The sequence below is a fragment of the Erythrolamprus reginae genome, chromosome 2 (genome assembly GCF_031021105.1).
Source record: "Erythrolamprus reginae isolate rEryReg1 chromosome 2, rEryReg1.hap1, whole genome shotgun sequence".
Classification (NCBI taxonomy): Eukaryota; Metazoa; Chordata; class Lepidosauria; order Squamata; family Dipsadidae; genus Erythrolamprus; species Erythrolamprus reginae.
In genome coordinates this window covers 330,680,277-330,698,606 of record NC_091951.1, presented here as the reverse complement: position 1 = coordinate 330,698,606, position 18,330 = coordinate 330,680,277, and the positions used below count along the sequence as shown (strand labels likewise).

Sequence of the window (18,330 nt, the reverse complement as noted above, 5' to 3'; positions counted from 1 at the left end):
CTGAATATGCTAAATAACAAGCAATGAAATAAGTTATACTGCGCAGATAGTTTTGTTTAGATAGCATGCCAATAATATATTTTACTACAACTATATACATTTTAAGTTTAAAAGGAACATACATATTCCTATAAATCACTTCTGAAAATTTTGAGTTTTTCAAAAATGTTAGTATGCTGCCACCTTGCCTAAATAGCCACATCTAATGATGGTAGAGGACAGCTTTTGCCTATCTATGGAAATTGTCAGTTAGGGATGCCTTTATAGCTTATCAACAAACTTACCCGCAAAAGAGGCCTATTTCCAAGTAGTCTGACTCACCAAATCAATTTGCAAGCTGAGTGTAGGAGTGGAACAGAAAGCCTTCAGAAAGACCATTGAGATTTATATAGTGCTAATATAAGCACTCAAAGGCGCTTAACGGCTGCTAACAGCCATCAAGAGTAGGTGAGATTAAATAAGGAACCTTGAAATAGGTTAAATTGCACAAACAATCTCGGGTGGAGAGAAGAAGGAATACACTACTTGTCAATAACCAGGTAGCTACTTCTTGTCCTCCTCCCACATCAAGACTAACCCAGCCAGCAACTCACCAGAGTGAAGCATCCCTTGCATTTATCACCCTGCCATAAAACGCACTGACTTTCACTATTTCCAAGGCAGATTTTTTTTTGATGGTTTGCCTTTCATCCTGTCAAACCCAGCGGTCACATCCCCTCCCTTCTCAAGAGGCTCAACAAATACCAACTTATTTTAAGCAGGGTGAACAAAAAGGCATTGCAGAAAGCGGGGTGGGGTCATGTATATAAATATGGTTATATCTTTGTATACCACCAATAAGCACTTGACAAAACAAATGGAAACATAGAAGATTGACAGCAGAAAAAGACCTCACGGTCCATCTAGTCTGCCCTTTTACTATTTCCTGTATTTTATCTTAGGATGGATATATGTTTATCCTGGGATAATTTAAATTCAGTTACTGTGGATTTACCAACCATTTCTGCTGGAGGTTTGTTCCAAGTATCTACTACTCTTTCAGTAAAATAATATTTTCTCACGGTGCTTGATTTTCCCCCCAACTAACCTCAGATTGTGCCCCCTTGTTTTTGTGTTCACTTTCCTATTAAAAAAATACTTCCCTCCTAAACCTGAATGTATCTATCATGTTTATTAATTAATTTATAAATAAATAAACACATAAACATACACACACACACACACACACACACACACAGAGTATGAAAAATGCTTATATCTTCAGAGTTGATTTTGTGTTCTTGCAAACACGCAGGGCAGTAAGGGAAAAAGGCCGGGCCTTCCATTGAGGAACTAATTCAGTCCACAAGTCCGGCTTTCAGACATCCCGCAACCCAGGCTGAATGAAATGATTACTCACAGGGAAGTCAAACCACTCCAACCAAGCGTAGTTTTAAATAAGGGAGGAAGGAGGGGGAGGAAAGGGGGGGGGGTTGTCCAACCATCCCCAAATAAGCTTAGTTTTAAAACAAGGGAGGCGGCAGCGGTGACGGTTGTGTTACTGGTAACCTTTCCATCTGCAAAAGGGAGCCGCCGCCTCCAAGAAAGGCAGAAGCGGCTGCCCAAGGGGCCCTTGAGGCGACCCTCCCTCTTCTCTCCCCGCGGAGGACTCGCCCGACAAGCCTCCACCCTCCGACCTCAGACTCCCATTCAGTCTCCCCATTCTGAAAACGGGAGCCGGCATCTCAAAGGAGGAGGAGGCGTGTGTGTGTATGTGTTGTGCCCGGCTCGGCTTTCGGCAGGCCCTCGTTAATTACCTCGGGTGAGATCGAGCGGGACGTTCTCCTCGCCGCTGTCGTTCCGGCCTGGAAAGGGGAGAAAGGAGACACAAGAGCAGGAGATTCAGTTAGTGATGGAAGCCGCCGCACCGGGGCCGTGCTGAGCAACGGAGCCCGAGGCAAGCGAAGAGGGACGGAAAAGCTCCGAGACACGCCGTTTTTTCCCTCCCCTTCCCAGCCCGACCCCGGTTTGGGCCTCTAGTCCAGGTTCTCCTCACCTCGGATGCGGAGGTGCCTCAGCGAGCGGGCGCGGAGACTCACCGCCATGTTTACGGTCCCGCAGTCACAACACCGGAAACCTTGCCCCGATCTCGCGAGAGTACAGGCGCCGCTGGAGTTTCGCCCGCCCGCCCGCTGGACGCGCTAGGCCCGGCGGTCGGAGCGGCGGAGGCAGTGGAGACGTTGCTGCTGGGGGCTCCGGGGAGGGGAAGAGCGGAAAGGACCCGCCCGTATTCAGCGGTGCCTCTCGAGGGGAGGCTGCCTGGAAGGAACAAGGAGCGGGTAGAAAGCGGTAGCAGCACCGCCGGCGCCGTTCCTCCTTTAGCCAGGTGGTGGGACCCGCATCGCCTTGTTTACCACCCTATAGTGTGAGCCGGGGTAGGCAAAATTGGCTCTGTAGACTTCAACTCCCAGAATTCCTGAGCCAATCATTCTAGCTCAGGAATTATGGGAGTTGAAATCTACATGTCATAGAAGAGCAACTTTGCCTACCCCTGGGACACGCAGGGGGGATAGTAAGTTTTTGCACAATTTATTTAATTACAATTTATTTATTTGATAGTTTTTTCATTGTCCTTCCTTCTCTGGTAGCTTAGTATGATCCTTAATTATTTTTTAAATAGGAAATAATTAAAGAAGTATGTTTTTACCCATAAACGTTTGAATCGTTTTAATCATAATCTAGAACTGATATTTTATGGCAATTAAAGAAAATTGAGCTACTTGCCTAATCTGTTTTTGTACTGAACCTTGTCAGTTGGTACAAAACCTTAAAATGTTACTGGGTTCCTTAACAAATAATGCTGTCTTGTCATTTGTCCTTTTTGTGGCCATTCAAATAATGTGACTTAATCAACTGAAAAAAGAGCCCAAATACCTATTTAAAAACTTATCTTGGTCGATAAGCCACTCCCACCTAGTCACATGACTTTTAAGGCACCCCTCCAAGTCACATGATTGTCAAGTCACTCCCACCTGGTGACATGGCTTGCAAGCCACGCCCACAGTGGCAGTAAAAGTTTTGGCAGTCCATGGTGGTGAGGACTCAGGATTTATAGTTTATGTGCGCACAGGTGGATAACTTCATTAGTGCACTTCTTTCTCTGAGTGGCTTCCAGTCACTGCAAGTTGATTTGTCTTTTATATCTATTACTCTATCCATCATCTATCAATATCAGCATATAATATAGAATTCTTTATTGGCCAAGCATATTTGTCTTTGGTGCATTTGCTCTCAGTGTACATAAAAGAAAGTATACATTTGTCAAGAATCATGAGGTACAACACTTAATGATTGTCATAGGGGTCAAAAAAGCAATCAGGAAACAATATTAATAAAAACATCTTAAGGATCCAAGCAACAAGTTACAGTCATGCAGTCATAAGTGGGAGGATATGGATGATAGGAATGATGAGAAAAAAACCTAGTAGAAATAGTAGTGCAGACTTAGTAAATAGTTTGACAGTGTTGAGGGAATTATTTGTTTAACAGACTGATGGTGTTTGGGAGAAAACTGTTCTTACGTTTAATTGTCTTGGTGTGCAGTGCTCTATAGCGAGGGTAGGAGTTGAAACAGTTTATGTCTAGGATGCGAGGGGTCAGTCTATATTTTCATGGGCCTCTTTTTGACTCGTGCAGTATACAGGTCCTCAATGGAAGGCAAGTTGGCAGCAATTGTTTTTTCTGCAGTTCTGATTATCCTCTGAGGTCTGTGTCGGCCTTGTTGGGTTGCACAACCAAACCAGACAGTTATAGAGATGCAGGTGACAGACTCAATGATTTCTCTGCAGAATTGTGTATCAGCAGCTCCTTGGCAGTTTGAGCTAGACATATGTCTAGTTCTCTATGTGTATGAATGTATTTATAACCACCGAGTCTTCGGAGATGGGTGGCATATAAGCCCAAATCAATCAATCAATCAACCAATTGATCAATCAATAAAATAAAATAAAATAAAAGTTTATTTGGAAGGGCAAATATTGAAGCTGAAGCCCAAGTTCTTTGGCCCCCAAATAAGAAAAGGAGATAAATTGAAAAAGACCTTGACTTTGGGAAAGACTGAAGGCGAAAGGAGGAGACGGAAGAGAATGACAGAAACATAGAAACATAGAAGTCTGACGGCAGAAAAAGACCTCATGGTCCATCTAGTCTGCCCTTATACTATTTTCTGTATTTTATCTTAGGATGGATATATGTTTATCCCAGGCATGTTTAAATTCAGTTACTGTGGATTTATCTACCACATCTGCTGGAAGTTTGTTCCAAGGATCTACTACTCTTTCAGTAAAATAATATTTTCTCATGTTGCTTTTGATCTTTCCCCCAACTAACTTCAGATTGTGTCCCCTTGTCCTTGTGTTCACTTTCCTATTAAAAACACTTCCCTCCTGGACCTTATTTAACCCTTTAATATATTTAAATGTTTCGATCATGTCCCCCCTTTTCCTTCTGTCCTCCAGACTATACAGATTGAGTTCATTAAGTCTTTCCTGATACGTTTTATGCTTAAGACCATCCACCATTCTTGTAGCCCGTCTTTGGACCCGTTCAATTTTGTCAATATCTTTTTGTAGGTGAGGTCTCCAGAACTGAACACAGTATTCCAAATGTGGTCTCACCAGCATTCTATATAGCGGGATCATAATCTCCCTCTTCCTGCTTGTTATACCTCTAGCTATGCAGCCAAGCATCCTACTTGCTTTCCCTACCGCCTGACTGCACCATTCACCCATTTTGAGACTGTCAGAAATCACTACCCCTAAATCCTTTTCTTCTGAAGTATTTGCTAACACAGAACTGCCGATACAATACTCAGATTGAGGATTCCTTTTCCCCAAGTGCATTATTTTACATTTGGAAACATTAAACTGCAGTTTCCATTGCTTTGACCATTTATCTAGTAAAGCTAAATCATTTACCATATTACAGACGCCTCCAGGAATATCAACCCTATTGCACACTTTAGAGTCATCGGCAAATAGGCAAACCTTCCCTACCAAACCTTCCCCTATGTCACTCACAAACATATTAAAAAGAATAGGACCCAGAACAGACCTTTGTGGCACACCGCTTGTAACCTGACTCTGCTCAGAATACTCGCCGTTAACAATAACTCTCTGTCTAACCATGACATGGTTAGACAGTGTCGTCGAAGCTATGAATATGGGTTTGGCCAAATTCAGGAGAACATTGAAAGAAAGGGGGAGACTGGCATGCTATAATTGAGGCAGTCTTGAACATTAGGTGCTATTGAACAGAATAGATCAGAACAGAGTAGAATTTTTATTGGCCTAGTGTGATTGGACACACAAGGAATTTGTCTTTGGTGTATATGATCTCAGTGTATAGGAAAGAAAAGATACATTTGCCAAGAACCATGATTGTCATAGGGTACAAATAAGCAATCGGGAAACTCTTAATATAAATCGTAAGGATACAAGCAACAAGTTACAGCCATGAAAAAAAAAATAAGGGTTACTGACACAAAATGTACAGGTATGGTATATGTGGTATCTTGCTCAATAGTGTTCTGTCGAGCTCTCTGGTAGACTCCTCTCACAAATTCACAGGTACAAATTTCAGACACACACATTTGAAAATTCAAAACAATGTTCTTTATAATGAAAATTCACTTAACCTAAGCCCTCTTTTGGTATAGCAAAGAGCACTCGTCCCCAAACAAACTGGTAATTTGTACAAGTCCCTTATCAGTTCTGTGATACTTAGCTTGCAGCTGTGATGCAATTCACAGTCCTTCTTTCACAAAGTGAAACACACTTTGCTCTGGTTTAGTTTCAAAGCGGGGGAAAAATCAGCACACAAAAGGTCAAAGTCAGTAAAGCAGTCACGAAACACAACGATCAGATAATCCTCCACAATGGCCAAACCCACAGGCTGCTATTTATAGCAGCCTCACTAATTACCACAGCCCCACCCAACCACAGGTGGCCTCATTTTCTTTGATAATCTCTCAGTTGTTGTTGCCTATGCATCGCTCTCCGCATGCGTGGCTGTATCATTAACTCTTGTTCTGAATCCAAAGAGGAGCTAGATAATTGATCTCCTTCTGAGCTGTCTGCCACACTCTCCTCCTCCCTGTCACTCATGTCTTCTTGGTCAGAGGAGCCTTCATCATCAGATTCCATTGGGGGGGGGGCAAAACAGGCCTGCAGGATGTGGATGTCTCCCCCACATCCACAGTCCTTGGGGCAGGAGCTGGGCCAGAGCCAACCACAATAAATAGTAGTAACAGAGAGATCTTGGATAGGGGACAACCATTTAAATATGAGACAGCAGTGTGCAGCAACTACCAAAAAAGCCAACACAGTTGTAGGCTGCATTAACAGAGGGTTAGAATCAAGATCACGTGAAGTGTTAATATCTCTCTTTATAATGCCTTAGTAAGGCCACACTTGGAATCAAGTTTTGATCGCTGTGATGTAAAAAAGACTAAAGCGTGCAAAGCAAAGCAACAAAGATGATTAGGAGAATGGAAGCTAAAACATGAACGGTTGCAGGAACTGGGTATAGCTAGTTTAATGAAAAGAAGGACCAGGGGAGACCTGATAGCAGTGTTCTAATATCTCAGGGGCTGCCACAAAGAAGAAGGAGTGAACCTATTCTCAAAAGCACCCGAGGGTAGAACAAGAAGCAGTCGATGGAAACTAATCAAGGACAGAAGTAACTTAGAACTAAGGAGATATTTCCAGACAGAACTATCAGTAGAACAACTTCCCTCCAGAAGTTGTAAATGCTGCAACACTGGAAGTTTTAAAGAAAAGATTGCCTTTGTTGGTCATGAAGAGATGGGTGTGACTTAATGACTAAGTGATAAAAATAGATAGTGTGTGTGTATTCCTTGTATATACAGTGGGTTCAGAAAGTATTCAGATGCCCCATTCACTTTTGTCAGCTTGGTTATGCTGCATCCTGATTCTACAATTGTTAAAATTAAATATTTTTTCTCATTAATCTGCACACAGTACGCCCATAATGACAAAGTGAAAATAGAAGTTTAGAAATCTCTGTAAATTTATTTAAAAATAATATTGAAATATGACATTGGCATAAGTATTCAGACCCTTCATTCCAGGGGTGGGCAGCAGGCTGTACGGGGCGGAAATGAAGATGTGTGCGCAGCTCCAGCTGATTGGCAGCTGTCACTTCCTGGATTACTGGTCTCGGCTCAGCTCTCCTTTTTTTTCCTGCTGCTGCATCTGCACTCCTTGCTTTTTTCCTCTTTCCTCCTTCCTGGCCTGGGACGAGCTTCCCTCTCTCCTGCCCTGCTCCCCTCCAGCCTCATGCGGTCACCTCCCACCTGAGGTGCAAGCAGAAGGCATGGGTGGAAGCAGCGCTGGCAGCATTTAGGCTTCTGGCAGCACCCATTCGCCTAACTCAGTGTTTCCCAACCTTGGCAACTTGAAGATATTTGGACTTCAACTCCCAGAGTTCCCCAGCCGGCAGGGGAATTCTGGGAGTTGAAGTCCAAATATCTTCAAGTTGCCAAGGTTGGGAAACACTGGCCTAACTACCCATCCTGAGGCGGGGGAGCGACCCAGGAAGGAGAGTGCAGGAAACAAGAAGCAAATTGTCACCCCAGCGAGTGACACAACTGACAAGGTTGTAAGTCGAGGACTTAACAGTTCACTTGAACGATGATGATTGTTCAAGCCACTCCCACCTGGTCACATGGCCAACAAGCCACTCCTACCCAGTCACATGACCATTAAGCCACACCCACAACATAAGCCACACCCACAGTGTGGCAGTACAAATTTTGGCTGCCCATTACTGCTTCCCTCAGTACTTTGCTGAAGCACCTTTGGAAGCAATTACAACCTTGAGTCTTTTGGGGTATGAGGCAACAAGCCTTGCTCACCTGAATTGAATTTTCTGCAAATCCTCTCAAGCTCAGTCAGATTGGATGACAACTGTTGATGGACAGCCATTTTAAGCTCCCTCCAGAGATGTTTGATAAGGTTCGAGTCAGGGCTCAAGCTGGGCCACTGTAGGACACTCAGAGTTATTCCTAAGTTGCTCCTGTGTTGTCTTGATTGTGTGTTTCGGATCGTCATGTTGGCAAGTGAACCTTCAGCCCAGTCTGAGGTCCTGAATACTGTGGAACAGTTGTCATTGATGATAATCCCTCAAAGTGCATTTGTGTGAGAAGTCTGACATATTTAGGATCTTTGATAGAGAGATAGATATACACACACACACACACACACACACACACACACACACACAAACACAGATACCATAATTCCAGTTCCAGTAATTCCTAAATGTCAAGTTTCTCACAAAAGCTCACCTTCACCATTCTTGTACTAGTTTGATGCATTGTTTAGAAACATAGAAACATAGAAGACTGGTGGCAGAAAAAGACCTCATGGTCCATCTAGTCTGCCCTTATACTATTTCCTGTATTTTATCTTAGGATGGATATATGTTTATCCCAGGCATGTTTAAATTCAGTTACTGTGGATTTACCAACCACGTCTGCTGGACGTTTGTTCCAAGCATCTACTACTCTTTCAGTAAAATAGTATTTTCTCATGTTGCTTTTGATCTTTCCCCCTACTAACCTCAGAATGTGTCCCCGTGTTCTTGTGTTTACTTTCCTATTAAAAACACTTCCCTCCTGAAACACTTCCCTCGTTTACTTACACATTCATCGTATAGTCATATTTCTTTACACAAAATGTTCATGTAATTCCTCTTCACTGTATTGGTTTTTGTTACAGAAATCCCTTTTGCAGGTATTTTATATTTGATATAATACTGTCAGGTATTGTCTCCAAATGGTTCTATAAGTGTTGACTTCTTGGGTACTATAGGCAGAACCTCATTTTTGTGAGACATGGGTGCTCATAAATATACTATAAGATCTCTACAACCCAACAAATGTTTAATTTCAGCTGATAAAAGTCAAAAGCCTCAACATTTGCAGGTGTAATCTTTATTACCATACATATTAGTAAATATGGTATTCTGCGGCCTGATGAAAGGTAAAGACTCATTTGGGTTGAACTCAACTCCTGATGACTTTGTAGACAGGTCCATGCAGGGTTTTTGGGGGGGTGGGGAATGGGGGATGGGAAAATGCCATAGGTTTCTTCTGGAATGTTTCTTTAATTTTCTAATGTAATTTAAAACTGAGCCTGGGGCTCTCCATTTAAGTATTAATTAGGCCTGAGCCCAAGAAGCTTCCCATCCTGGTAACATAGCCACTCAGAAAATTGCCAGTCTGTAAAAGGATTTCAGTATACAGTATATACAATACCTTATTCCATATAAAAATAATCCCTAATAAAATAATCATTGATTATGCAAACTAAGATTTAGTTTTATTAATTGTCTCAAAGGTGTTTTTGTAAAAAGGGAAGTGGACTTGATTATTTATTTATTTATTTATTTATTTATTTATATTTTATTTATATTTTATTTATATTTTATTTTATTTTGTCCAATACATAATGTAGGTTTCAGAGGATATAAACATAGTACAATATATACAGTAAATGGAAGATTAGAAGAGAGATATAGGAATAAAATGGAAGAAATACTAGAATTCATAAACATATACATGTAGTTAGTAGAAATATAAGAGAAGTATTAGGACAGGGGACGGAAGGCACTCTAGTGCGCTTATGCACACCCCTTACTGACCTCTTAGGAATCGGGAGAGGTCAACCGTGGATAATCTAAGGGTAAAATTTTGGGGGTTAAGGGATGACACTACAGAGTCTATTAATGAGTTCCATGCTTCAGCAACTCGATTACTAAAGTCATATTTTTTACAATCAAGTTTAGAGTGATTAATATTAAGTTTGAATCTGTTGTGTGCTCTTGTGTTGTTGTGATTGAAGCTGAAGTAGTCCTTGACAGGGTGGATGTTGTAGCATCCTTGAAATGTTTCATTTTCATCCAAGACGCTGCTTCAGCTCTGTGGACTGAACTGATCAGAACTGAAGAAGTTCTGTTCCACCTTCTTGGATAAGGAACAACATAATTCAAAGAAAAAACCAAGAAACCCCAGTTGCATTTTTAAAAAAGCCCTTTGGGACAACTATGATCTGGATGATTTAGAATCTCCAGAGATGCACAGCAATTATTATAAACCATAAGATGTCGTTGTGATGTCCCTTTAGTGTTTTGTAGAATTTTACAAAGGATCAAAGTCATCAGATCTGCAAAAATGACTACTTATTAATGTCTCACCACCACCACCAAATCTCATAATCTGAAGTTAACTGAAGAAAATCTACTGAACTAGGTAGGTTGGTAGTCTCTAGAATTTTTTTAAAAAGACATATTCATGACATTTCATGCTGAAGGATAAAAACCCTATTCCCTGACCTTAGATTTATGCTATCTGCCGGATAGGACTAGAATGCATTTATTTAGAACTATATGAATATTACAACTTAAACTTTGAAAAAATGGTAATTGGGTTTAACAACATTTTTTTTTAAAAAAACTATCAGTTCATAAAGTATATTTCATATGGTAATTGGTGTTTTTAAAAACATAAAACACTACTGATAATAACTTTAAATGTAAAGTTTCTCACTTCTGAAAGTGTGGTTTTACTCTGAAAATTGACTGGTTTTTCTTTGAAAAAATGTCAAATGCTTCCTGTTTACACTCTGTATAATTTTGCCTTAACTACAGTAAGGAACATTTTTATGTATAGCATCCAGAGTACATGCTGCAAAATGAGTCTTTCTGTGTGCATGCGTGGAGAGATGGTGAGGGAGGGAAATATGAACGGTATATATAACATTTAGCATATTTTTAAAATATATATATTGTTAAAACATAGTTGCTTAGTTTGTACAAAGTGTACGCCTTGTTAAGCAAACAGACAACCTACAATTAATTTAGCAGAATATGTTAATACTGTTGAATGTATGAACTCATTAATATAATTTGCAGCCAATTCCATTGTCTCTGATTACCACTTATTTATTTATTTTCCAATAGTTATGGCTTGTCCCAGTCCTGAAGCCTTGACTGTGCTACAAGACAATTATTATACAAAATTAAAAGGATATCATAAAAGTGCTAAATAATATTAAGGGCAGAATGTGTGCTGGATTAAAATTGCTTTGATTTATTATTATTATTATTATTATTATTATTATTATTATTATTATTATTATTATTATGTCAGTACAACACAGCAAACGAGATCACTATGCTGGATTTCGTATTTCATCACCAGTCGGGCGCTTCCCAAGCACCTAGGACTGCGTGATGTAGCGGCGAATTATGTTTGCCAATCCCAGTAACGCGGCCTTTTGCAATTGACAGATGGAGATTTTGTCAATTCCGATGGTTTTCAAATGTCCACTGAGATCCTTTGGTACTGTGCCCAGCGTGCCAAGTACAACTGGGACCACTTTCACTGGCTTATGCCAGAGTCATTGCAGCTCGATTTTTAGATCTTCATATTTCACTAATTTCTCTAGCTGCTTCTCCTCAATTCTGCTGTCTCCTGGGATTGCGATGTCGATGATCCATACTTTCTTTTTCTCCACGATCACAATGTCTGGTGTGTTATGCTTCAGAATTCGGTCAGTCTGAAGTCAGAACTCCCACACTAGTTTTGCTTGCTCATTTTCAACCACTTTTTCGGGCTTATGATTCCACCAGTTCTTTGCCACTGGTAAATGGGAGTTCCGGCACAAGTTGAAGTTGTTGTTTTTGTTGTTGTTGTTGTTGTTGTTGTTGTTGTTGTTGTTGTTGTTGTTATTATTATTATTATTATTATTATTATTATTATTATTATTTGAAACCAAGCCTCCAAGTAACACCAGCCAGAGCATAGAACAACTCAAAGAGTTCAAGATTGGAAGATGTGGACATACCTGGCCCATAGAAACACCAAATGTTGGATGTATGAATGGATAGCATCATATTATTATTATTTATTAAATTTATTTTCCCTCCATCTTGCCGCAAGAGTGATAGCTAGGTCGATTCCTTCAAGGGAAAGATGCTCTATAATGTATAGTTCATGAAATTTCAAAGAGACATCAAAACTCGGTATTTTTGTGGCCAAACCTGACAGCCATCAATCTCCATGGAAGGGACTCTTATGCCGTTTACTGTGCAAACATGGATCATCAAATTTAACCATTTTAAGCTAAAAAAAGAATTCAAAATTTTACAATATCACATCTCTCTAAAAGTTATTTCTTTTAAAAAATATAAATGTGTATTTAAAGTTTTTAAAAGGTTAAAATCTCATACCAAACAAAAAGAACAAAAAGAAAAAAACCCCAATAACCTTCCAATTTTCTTTGCAACACAAACAAATATGATTACAAAGTTATTCTATAGCTGCAACTTGGACCTCCTTCCAGCTAATAATGCCTTGTATTCTAAAAATCAGACTGATAACTGTTTAGTGGCAATGATGCCTGATAGTCATGGTGCCCTATTTAAGAGTAAGTATGAAGATATTTGAAATGAAGAAATATGACAAATAGAAAGCCGCCTTATAGAAAACTTGAAATCTTTATTTTTTTAAAGAACAAAATCTACAGAGATTAAAAATGTAATACAACGTTTAACCCCAAACTCCTGTCTGCCACAGCAACATGCTATTATAATTAAGTCAAGAGTTCCAAGGATAGAAACCAAATATAAAATGTTAAAAAATGCATAAATTACATTAAAATACCAATTGCCCTTATAACTACCAGATAAACTAATTAATTCTCTATGGAAGGCATATTCTATTTGTAGGCTAAAGATTTTCACATCTATATTTATTTAGCTTGGAAACAGCTGTGCAAGCTGGAACCATTTTATGTGTCACGATCCATAACTGTAGGATTTCCCTATGATCAATAACTTTGTGGATCAGAAACTGAAGCCTAGTATCCCCTCTTTGTTTCTCCTTTAATCAATGCTGTCTCTAAACATTGTGCCAGGCTGTGTCTGTGTATAGGCAACTACTATTTCCCTACTTTTTCTGTTAAAACAGTTTCTATCCCCACCCCAATTTAAGGAGGATTCTTTGCCACTGCTATCAGAGAATCATTAGATGAAAATTACTTTTATTTAATCTTTTCAAAAGGATGTCAGGCACTTATAACCACAATAAACACCAGGATTTCCATTAATAAGCTAGGTCATTTTTAAGTGAATCATGCCTGATTTTTTTATCTTTTTGTCACAGTGAAGTGAATTATTGCAGTTTTTAAGTGAATCACATGGTTGCTAAGCAAATCTAGCTTCCCTCATCGACCTTTATTTATTTTATTTTATTTATTTATTTATTCGATTTTTATGCCGCCCTTCTCCTTAGACTCAGGGCGGCTTACAACATGTTAGCAATAGCACTTTTTAACAGAGCCAGCATATTTCCCCCACAATCTGGGTCCTCATTTTACCCACCTCGGAAGGATGGAAGGCTGAGTCAACAACCTTGAGTCGGTGATGAGATTTGAACCGCTGACCTGCAGATCTAGCAGTCAGCTTTAGTGGCCTGCAGTACAGCACTCTACCTGCTGCGCCACCCCGGATCTCTTTTGTTGGAAGCTGCTGGGAGGGTCAGAAATGCTGATAATTCTCAGGTACTGCAACCATCCTAAATATATTCTGGTTGGCAAGTACTCAAATTTTGATCATGTGACTGGGGATGGTACAATGGGTGTATGAACGAGGACTGGATGTCACTTTTTTCACCACCATTGAGCTGTCATTAAATTAATGGTTGTAATCTACCAGTAGGAGATTGAAATACAGTACCTGGTGGAAACGTTTAGTCTACATTCTACGACATAGAGGCCATCCAGTCACCAGTCCTGTATCTAATCTCTCCAAGTGCTTAATCATTTCTCTTTATCAGGAGGGTTGAATAAAGAGATGGAAGGGAAAGAGTGTGTTAAGATATTCGTGGACTGGGAGAGCCAACAGTAAGGTCAGCCAATGAAGAGGCATAGCAACTCAGTCAGCCAATGGGAGCTAACCACTTCCGAGTCTGTGCAGACAATCGAAACTGGAACTTGAGCTTAAGGCTGGGAATGGCTCCAGTCTCTGTACTCTTCTACTCTGAACTCTGAACTAGAAGCTGCTTGTGTTTTACTTTTAACTCTTGCTACAATGAAGAAGAACTCTGCTAAATAGTACAGTGTTCCCTCTATTTTCGCGGGGGATGCGTTCCGAGACCGCCCGCGAAAGTTGAATTTCCGTGAAGTAGAGATGCGGAAGTAAATACACTATTTTTGGCTATGAACAGTATCACAAGCCTTCCCTTAACACTTTAAAACCCTAAATTGCAATTTCTCATTCCCTTAGTAACCATTTAGATTATTACTCACCATGTTTATTTATTAAAGTTTATTAAAAAAATATTTATTAAAGGCGGATGAAAGTTTGGCGATGATGTATGACATCATCGGGCGGGGAAAAACCATAGCATAGGTGAAAACCCGTGAAGTATTTTTTAATTAATATTTTTTTTAAACCGTGGTATAGACTTTTCGCGAAGTTCGAACCCGTGAAAATCGAGGGAACACTGTATTGTAAATATATGTTACTGTGTTTATAAAGAAGTTATTGAATCCAGCTGAACCAGTCATCTGTGTGTGCTTCTGGTTTTATTTTACAACAAACTTTAATAGAGTTATTTATTTGTTTGTTTGTTTATTTGTTTATTTGATTTTTTATGCAGGGCGGCTTAAAACATGCTAGCAATAGCATTTTTTAACAGAGCCAGCATATTGCCCCTACAATCCGGGTTCTCAATTTACTCTGAAGGATGGAAGGCTGAGTCAACCTTGAGCCGGTAATGAGAACTGAACCGTTGACCTGCAGATCTAGCAGTCAGCTTTTAGTGGCCTGCAGTACTGCACTCTACCCACTGCGCCACCTCGACTCATTTATGGTAAGTCTTTGTACAATTATTTGTATATGCTGTATTTTATATTAGAAACCAATTGCTATTGGGTATGCCGCATTGAATAGTTTTGGATGGGTCATGTTCAGACTAAAATGGGGCTGTTCTCTTTGGTGCATGGACTAACATGTTCATATTAGGGAAGGTTGCAGGCCAGAAGGCTGTACTTATTTATTTATTTTTTATTTATTTATTTGTCAAACAATTATAGGGTGATAATTTGTACATATAAAACATTTGATAAGTAATGATAAAAAGTAGACAATAGGACAGGGACGGTAGACACAATGGTGTGCTTATGCACGCCCCTTACAGACCTCTTAGAAAGGAGGAGAGGTTAAAGGTTTTGGGGTTAGGAGTAGAAACCACAGAATCAGGTAGTGCATTCCAGGCGTTGATTACTCTGTTGCTGAAGTCGTATTTTTTGCAGTCATGTTTGGAGCGGTTGACATTTAGTTTAAATCGATTTCGTGCTCGTGTGTTGTTGTGATTGAAGGTGAAGTACTGTTGTACTGTTTGGGCACATTGGCAGAGTGGAGGAAATGGAGTTTGGTGCTGGAAATTTTGAGATGGGGTGGGTGGGTGAGACGTCAGTCTTTATTTCAGACACACCAATAAACCTCAGCTTTTCAGACACTGAAGACTACATTCGGGAACTTGCTTAATGCAGAAACTATTGATGTGATATGGCTTGATTGCAAATAAGAATAATCCTCAACCTTTTTTTGGCCATGCTCCACCTAAGCATCTCTAAAATCCTGATTCTCCCCACCCCCTCCCGTGACATATAATTCTTACTTTTCAGAAAGTGAACTGCTACTCACAAGGAGAAAGACTAAAAGGCCATTAACTTGGTTTAAACAAGCTTCCAATTGCCTCCCTCAAAAATCAAATTGGGAACCAGGAATACAGTATATGCTCAAAATATGCAGTACTGTACACAGAAATGAAAGCTCTCTGTTTTAAACTCTAGGTCTCTATTGCAAGTTTAGGTAATTTTGACTGTTTTCTTCACAACTCTCAGATTTGTGAGAGGGTCACAAGCTTTATTTCTATGCTGGTTCTTGCCTTGCCAGCTTCATTCTTTACAATCTGCTGTGTTAGGAGCTGTTGAGGGAAAAGAGGAGCTGGCATGTGCCAGCCTTAGATATAAAAGTATTCTGGGATTCCTTTTGATTGAGCTTAAACTCCATAACAACAAAAACTCTTTTGCGTTATGTTTTTCCTGAAACAAAGCCCACCTAGAATGGTTTGACAAGACACGTGGAATAGGTTTGATTACTTTCAGTCCCTCAATCCTGCAGCCTTTCTGTTCTTGGAAAATGTGTCCCATTGAAAAAAAATATGAAGAAGTCTTGTCCAATTGAAAATGAGGAGAAACCAGAGAAGGTCAGAAGTATGTCAACAATAACGCTAAAACGGTTATTAAAATAGATCAAAAGCAAGCAATTTACAACTGAATTAGACAGTTAGATGCCAAGAAAACAAAAAAATTGGAAGAAAATGAGGTTGAAGAGAAGCTTGGGTTAATTTTTTCTTCACAGAAATGGTTGGGTCTGATTTTTTATTTTTAGGAAGTGAGTGAGAAATGGGGGGAAATCATGGTGAGAAGCAAAATTCTCACTCTTATTTACAAATTGAAAACAAACTACAGGAATGTATCACTAAGAATTCAAAAGTGACATCCTCAATGTCCTAACTAAAAGCTTATTCTAGATTTGATGTTTACATATAGGCCTAAGGAATGGTACAGACTAATTTATTTTTTTATTTTTTTATTTATTAATCAGATTTGTATGCCGCCCCTCTCCGTAGACTCGGAGCTGTTAACAGCAATAATAATACAATGTAAACAAATCTAATATTTAAGTTAATTTTAAAAACCCCAATTTAAGAAACCAATCATACATACTGACATACCATGCATAAATTTTATAAGCCTAGGGGGAAGGGAAAGTCTCAATTATCCCATGCCTGACAACAGAGGTGGGTTTTAAGGAGCTTCCAAAAGGCAAGGAGGGTGGGGGCAACTCTGATATCTGGGGGGAGTTGGTTCCAAAGGGTCGGGGCCACCACAGAGAAGGCTCTTCCCCTGGGGCCCGCCAAACGACATTGTTTAGTTGATGGGACCCGGAGAAGGCCAACTCTGTGAGACCTAACTGGTTGCTGGGATTTGTGCGGCAGAAGGCAGTCCCGGAGATAATGGCATTCTTAAAGGGAATTAAGATTCTACTGGCTGTTATGCTGTTTCTTTTGGAGAAATAGGTAGAAAGCATGTAAAATGTAATGTGTGTGTGAGGAAGAGAGAGAGAGAGAAAGAAATATTTTGTGAAAGAAAATAAATTGTATGCTCAAGGCACTTCAGTGCTACAACTATTTTCGATTCCAAGTCCCTCAGAAATTGTTTTGAATCTAACCTTCGTTTTCATTTCTGCTGACTTTAAAATGTAGAGAACATATTCAACACACCACAACTCAATTAGTGCCTTTCCCTTTAGCTTACTAATAGCATTAGAGGATGCAAAGGGTCCTCTACAACCATCCCTTTTTCTCAGCTGCCTGATTGCTGAATGACAAATAACATTTGAGCTTCAGTTTCACATTAAAAAAAAGTATCTTCTTCCCCCATCAGTGCTTTTCAGTACGTATATCTATTCATCTCCATTTTGTGGAGATTATGAAGGAATGTTGATCATTAAACCCATAAACAAAAACACCGAACTTTTCCCAAAGGTCTCCCATGTGTTTTACTGGCATTCCTCCAGGGGTGGGCTGCTGGGGGTTTGCAGGGGTTTGGGGCAGTAGCGGTTTCTTACCAGTATGGATAAGAAATGGATGAGGAGGCCACACCGGTAGTAAAACTGGAGCTGCATGCACAGCTTTGAGTCTCTGGCATGCGGTGGGCATACAGCTTCTGTGCTGTATTTTATTTTATTTTATTTTATTTTATTTATTTTATTATTTTATTTTATTTTATTTTATTTTATTTTATTTTATTTTATTTTATTTTATTTTATTTTATTTTATTTTATTTTATTTTATTTTATTTTATTTTATTTTATTTATTTTATTTTATTTTATTTTATTTTATTTTATTTTATTTTATTTTATTATTTATTCATTTGTCCAATACACAAGTATATAGGAAGAAAATAGACATGTGATAATATAAAAAAGGGTGAAAGTGGGCTTAGAGGAGGGGATATATGACAGGAAGAGAATATATAAGATAGGTGAAAGAAAGGAAAGACAATTGGACAGGGGATGAAAGGCACACCAGTGCACTTATGTACGCCCCTTAAGCAAAAAAAAAAAAAATTGACAAAATCTCACACGCATGTGCATCTCCTCACAAGATTTTGCTTCCTGCTCATGCTCAG

At 39.4% G+C, this 18,330-nt stretch overlaps 1 protein-coding gene across 1 annotated transcript in view; it reads right to left on the bottom strand.

Moving 5' to 3' along the window:
• The window catches only part of RICTOR (RPTOR independent companion of MTOR complex 2), a 56,484-nt gene extending 54,339 nt beyond the window's left edge, over window positions 1-2,145 (bottom strand). The window contains exons 1-2 of the mRNA XM_070743420.1: window positions 2,036-2,145; window positions 1,797-1,844 (exon numbers count right to left, since the gene is read on the bottom strand). Of these exons, the coding sequence (XP_070599521.1) occupies window positions 1,797-1,844; window positions 2,036-2,084 (97 nt within the window). The 5' untranslated portion in view covers window positions 2,085-2,145. The remainder of the gene's footprint in view (window positions 1-1,796; window positions 1,845-2,035) is intronic.
• Window positions 2,146-18,330: the final 16,185 nt, after the last annotated feature.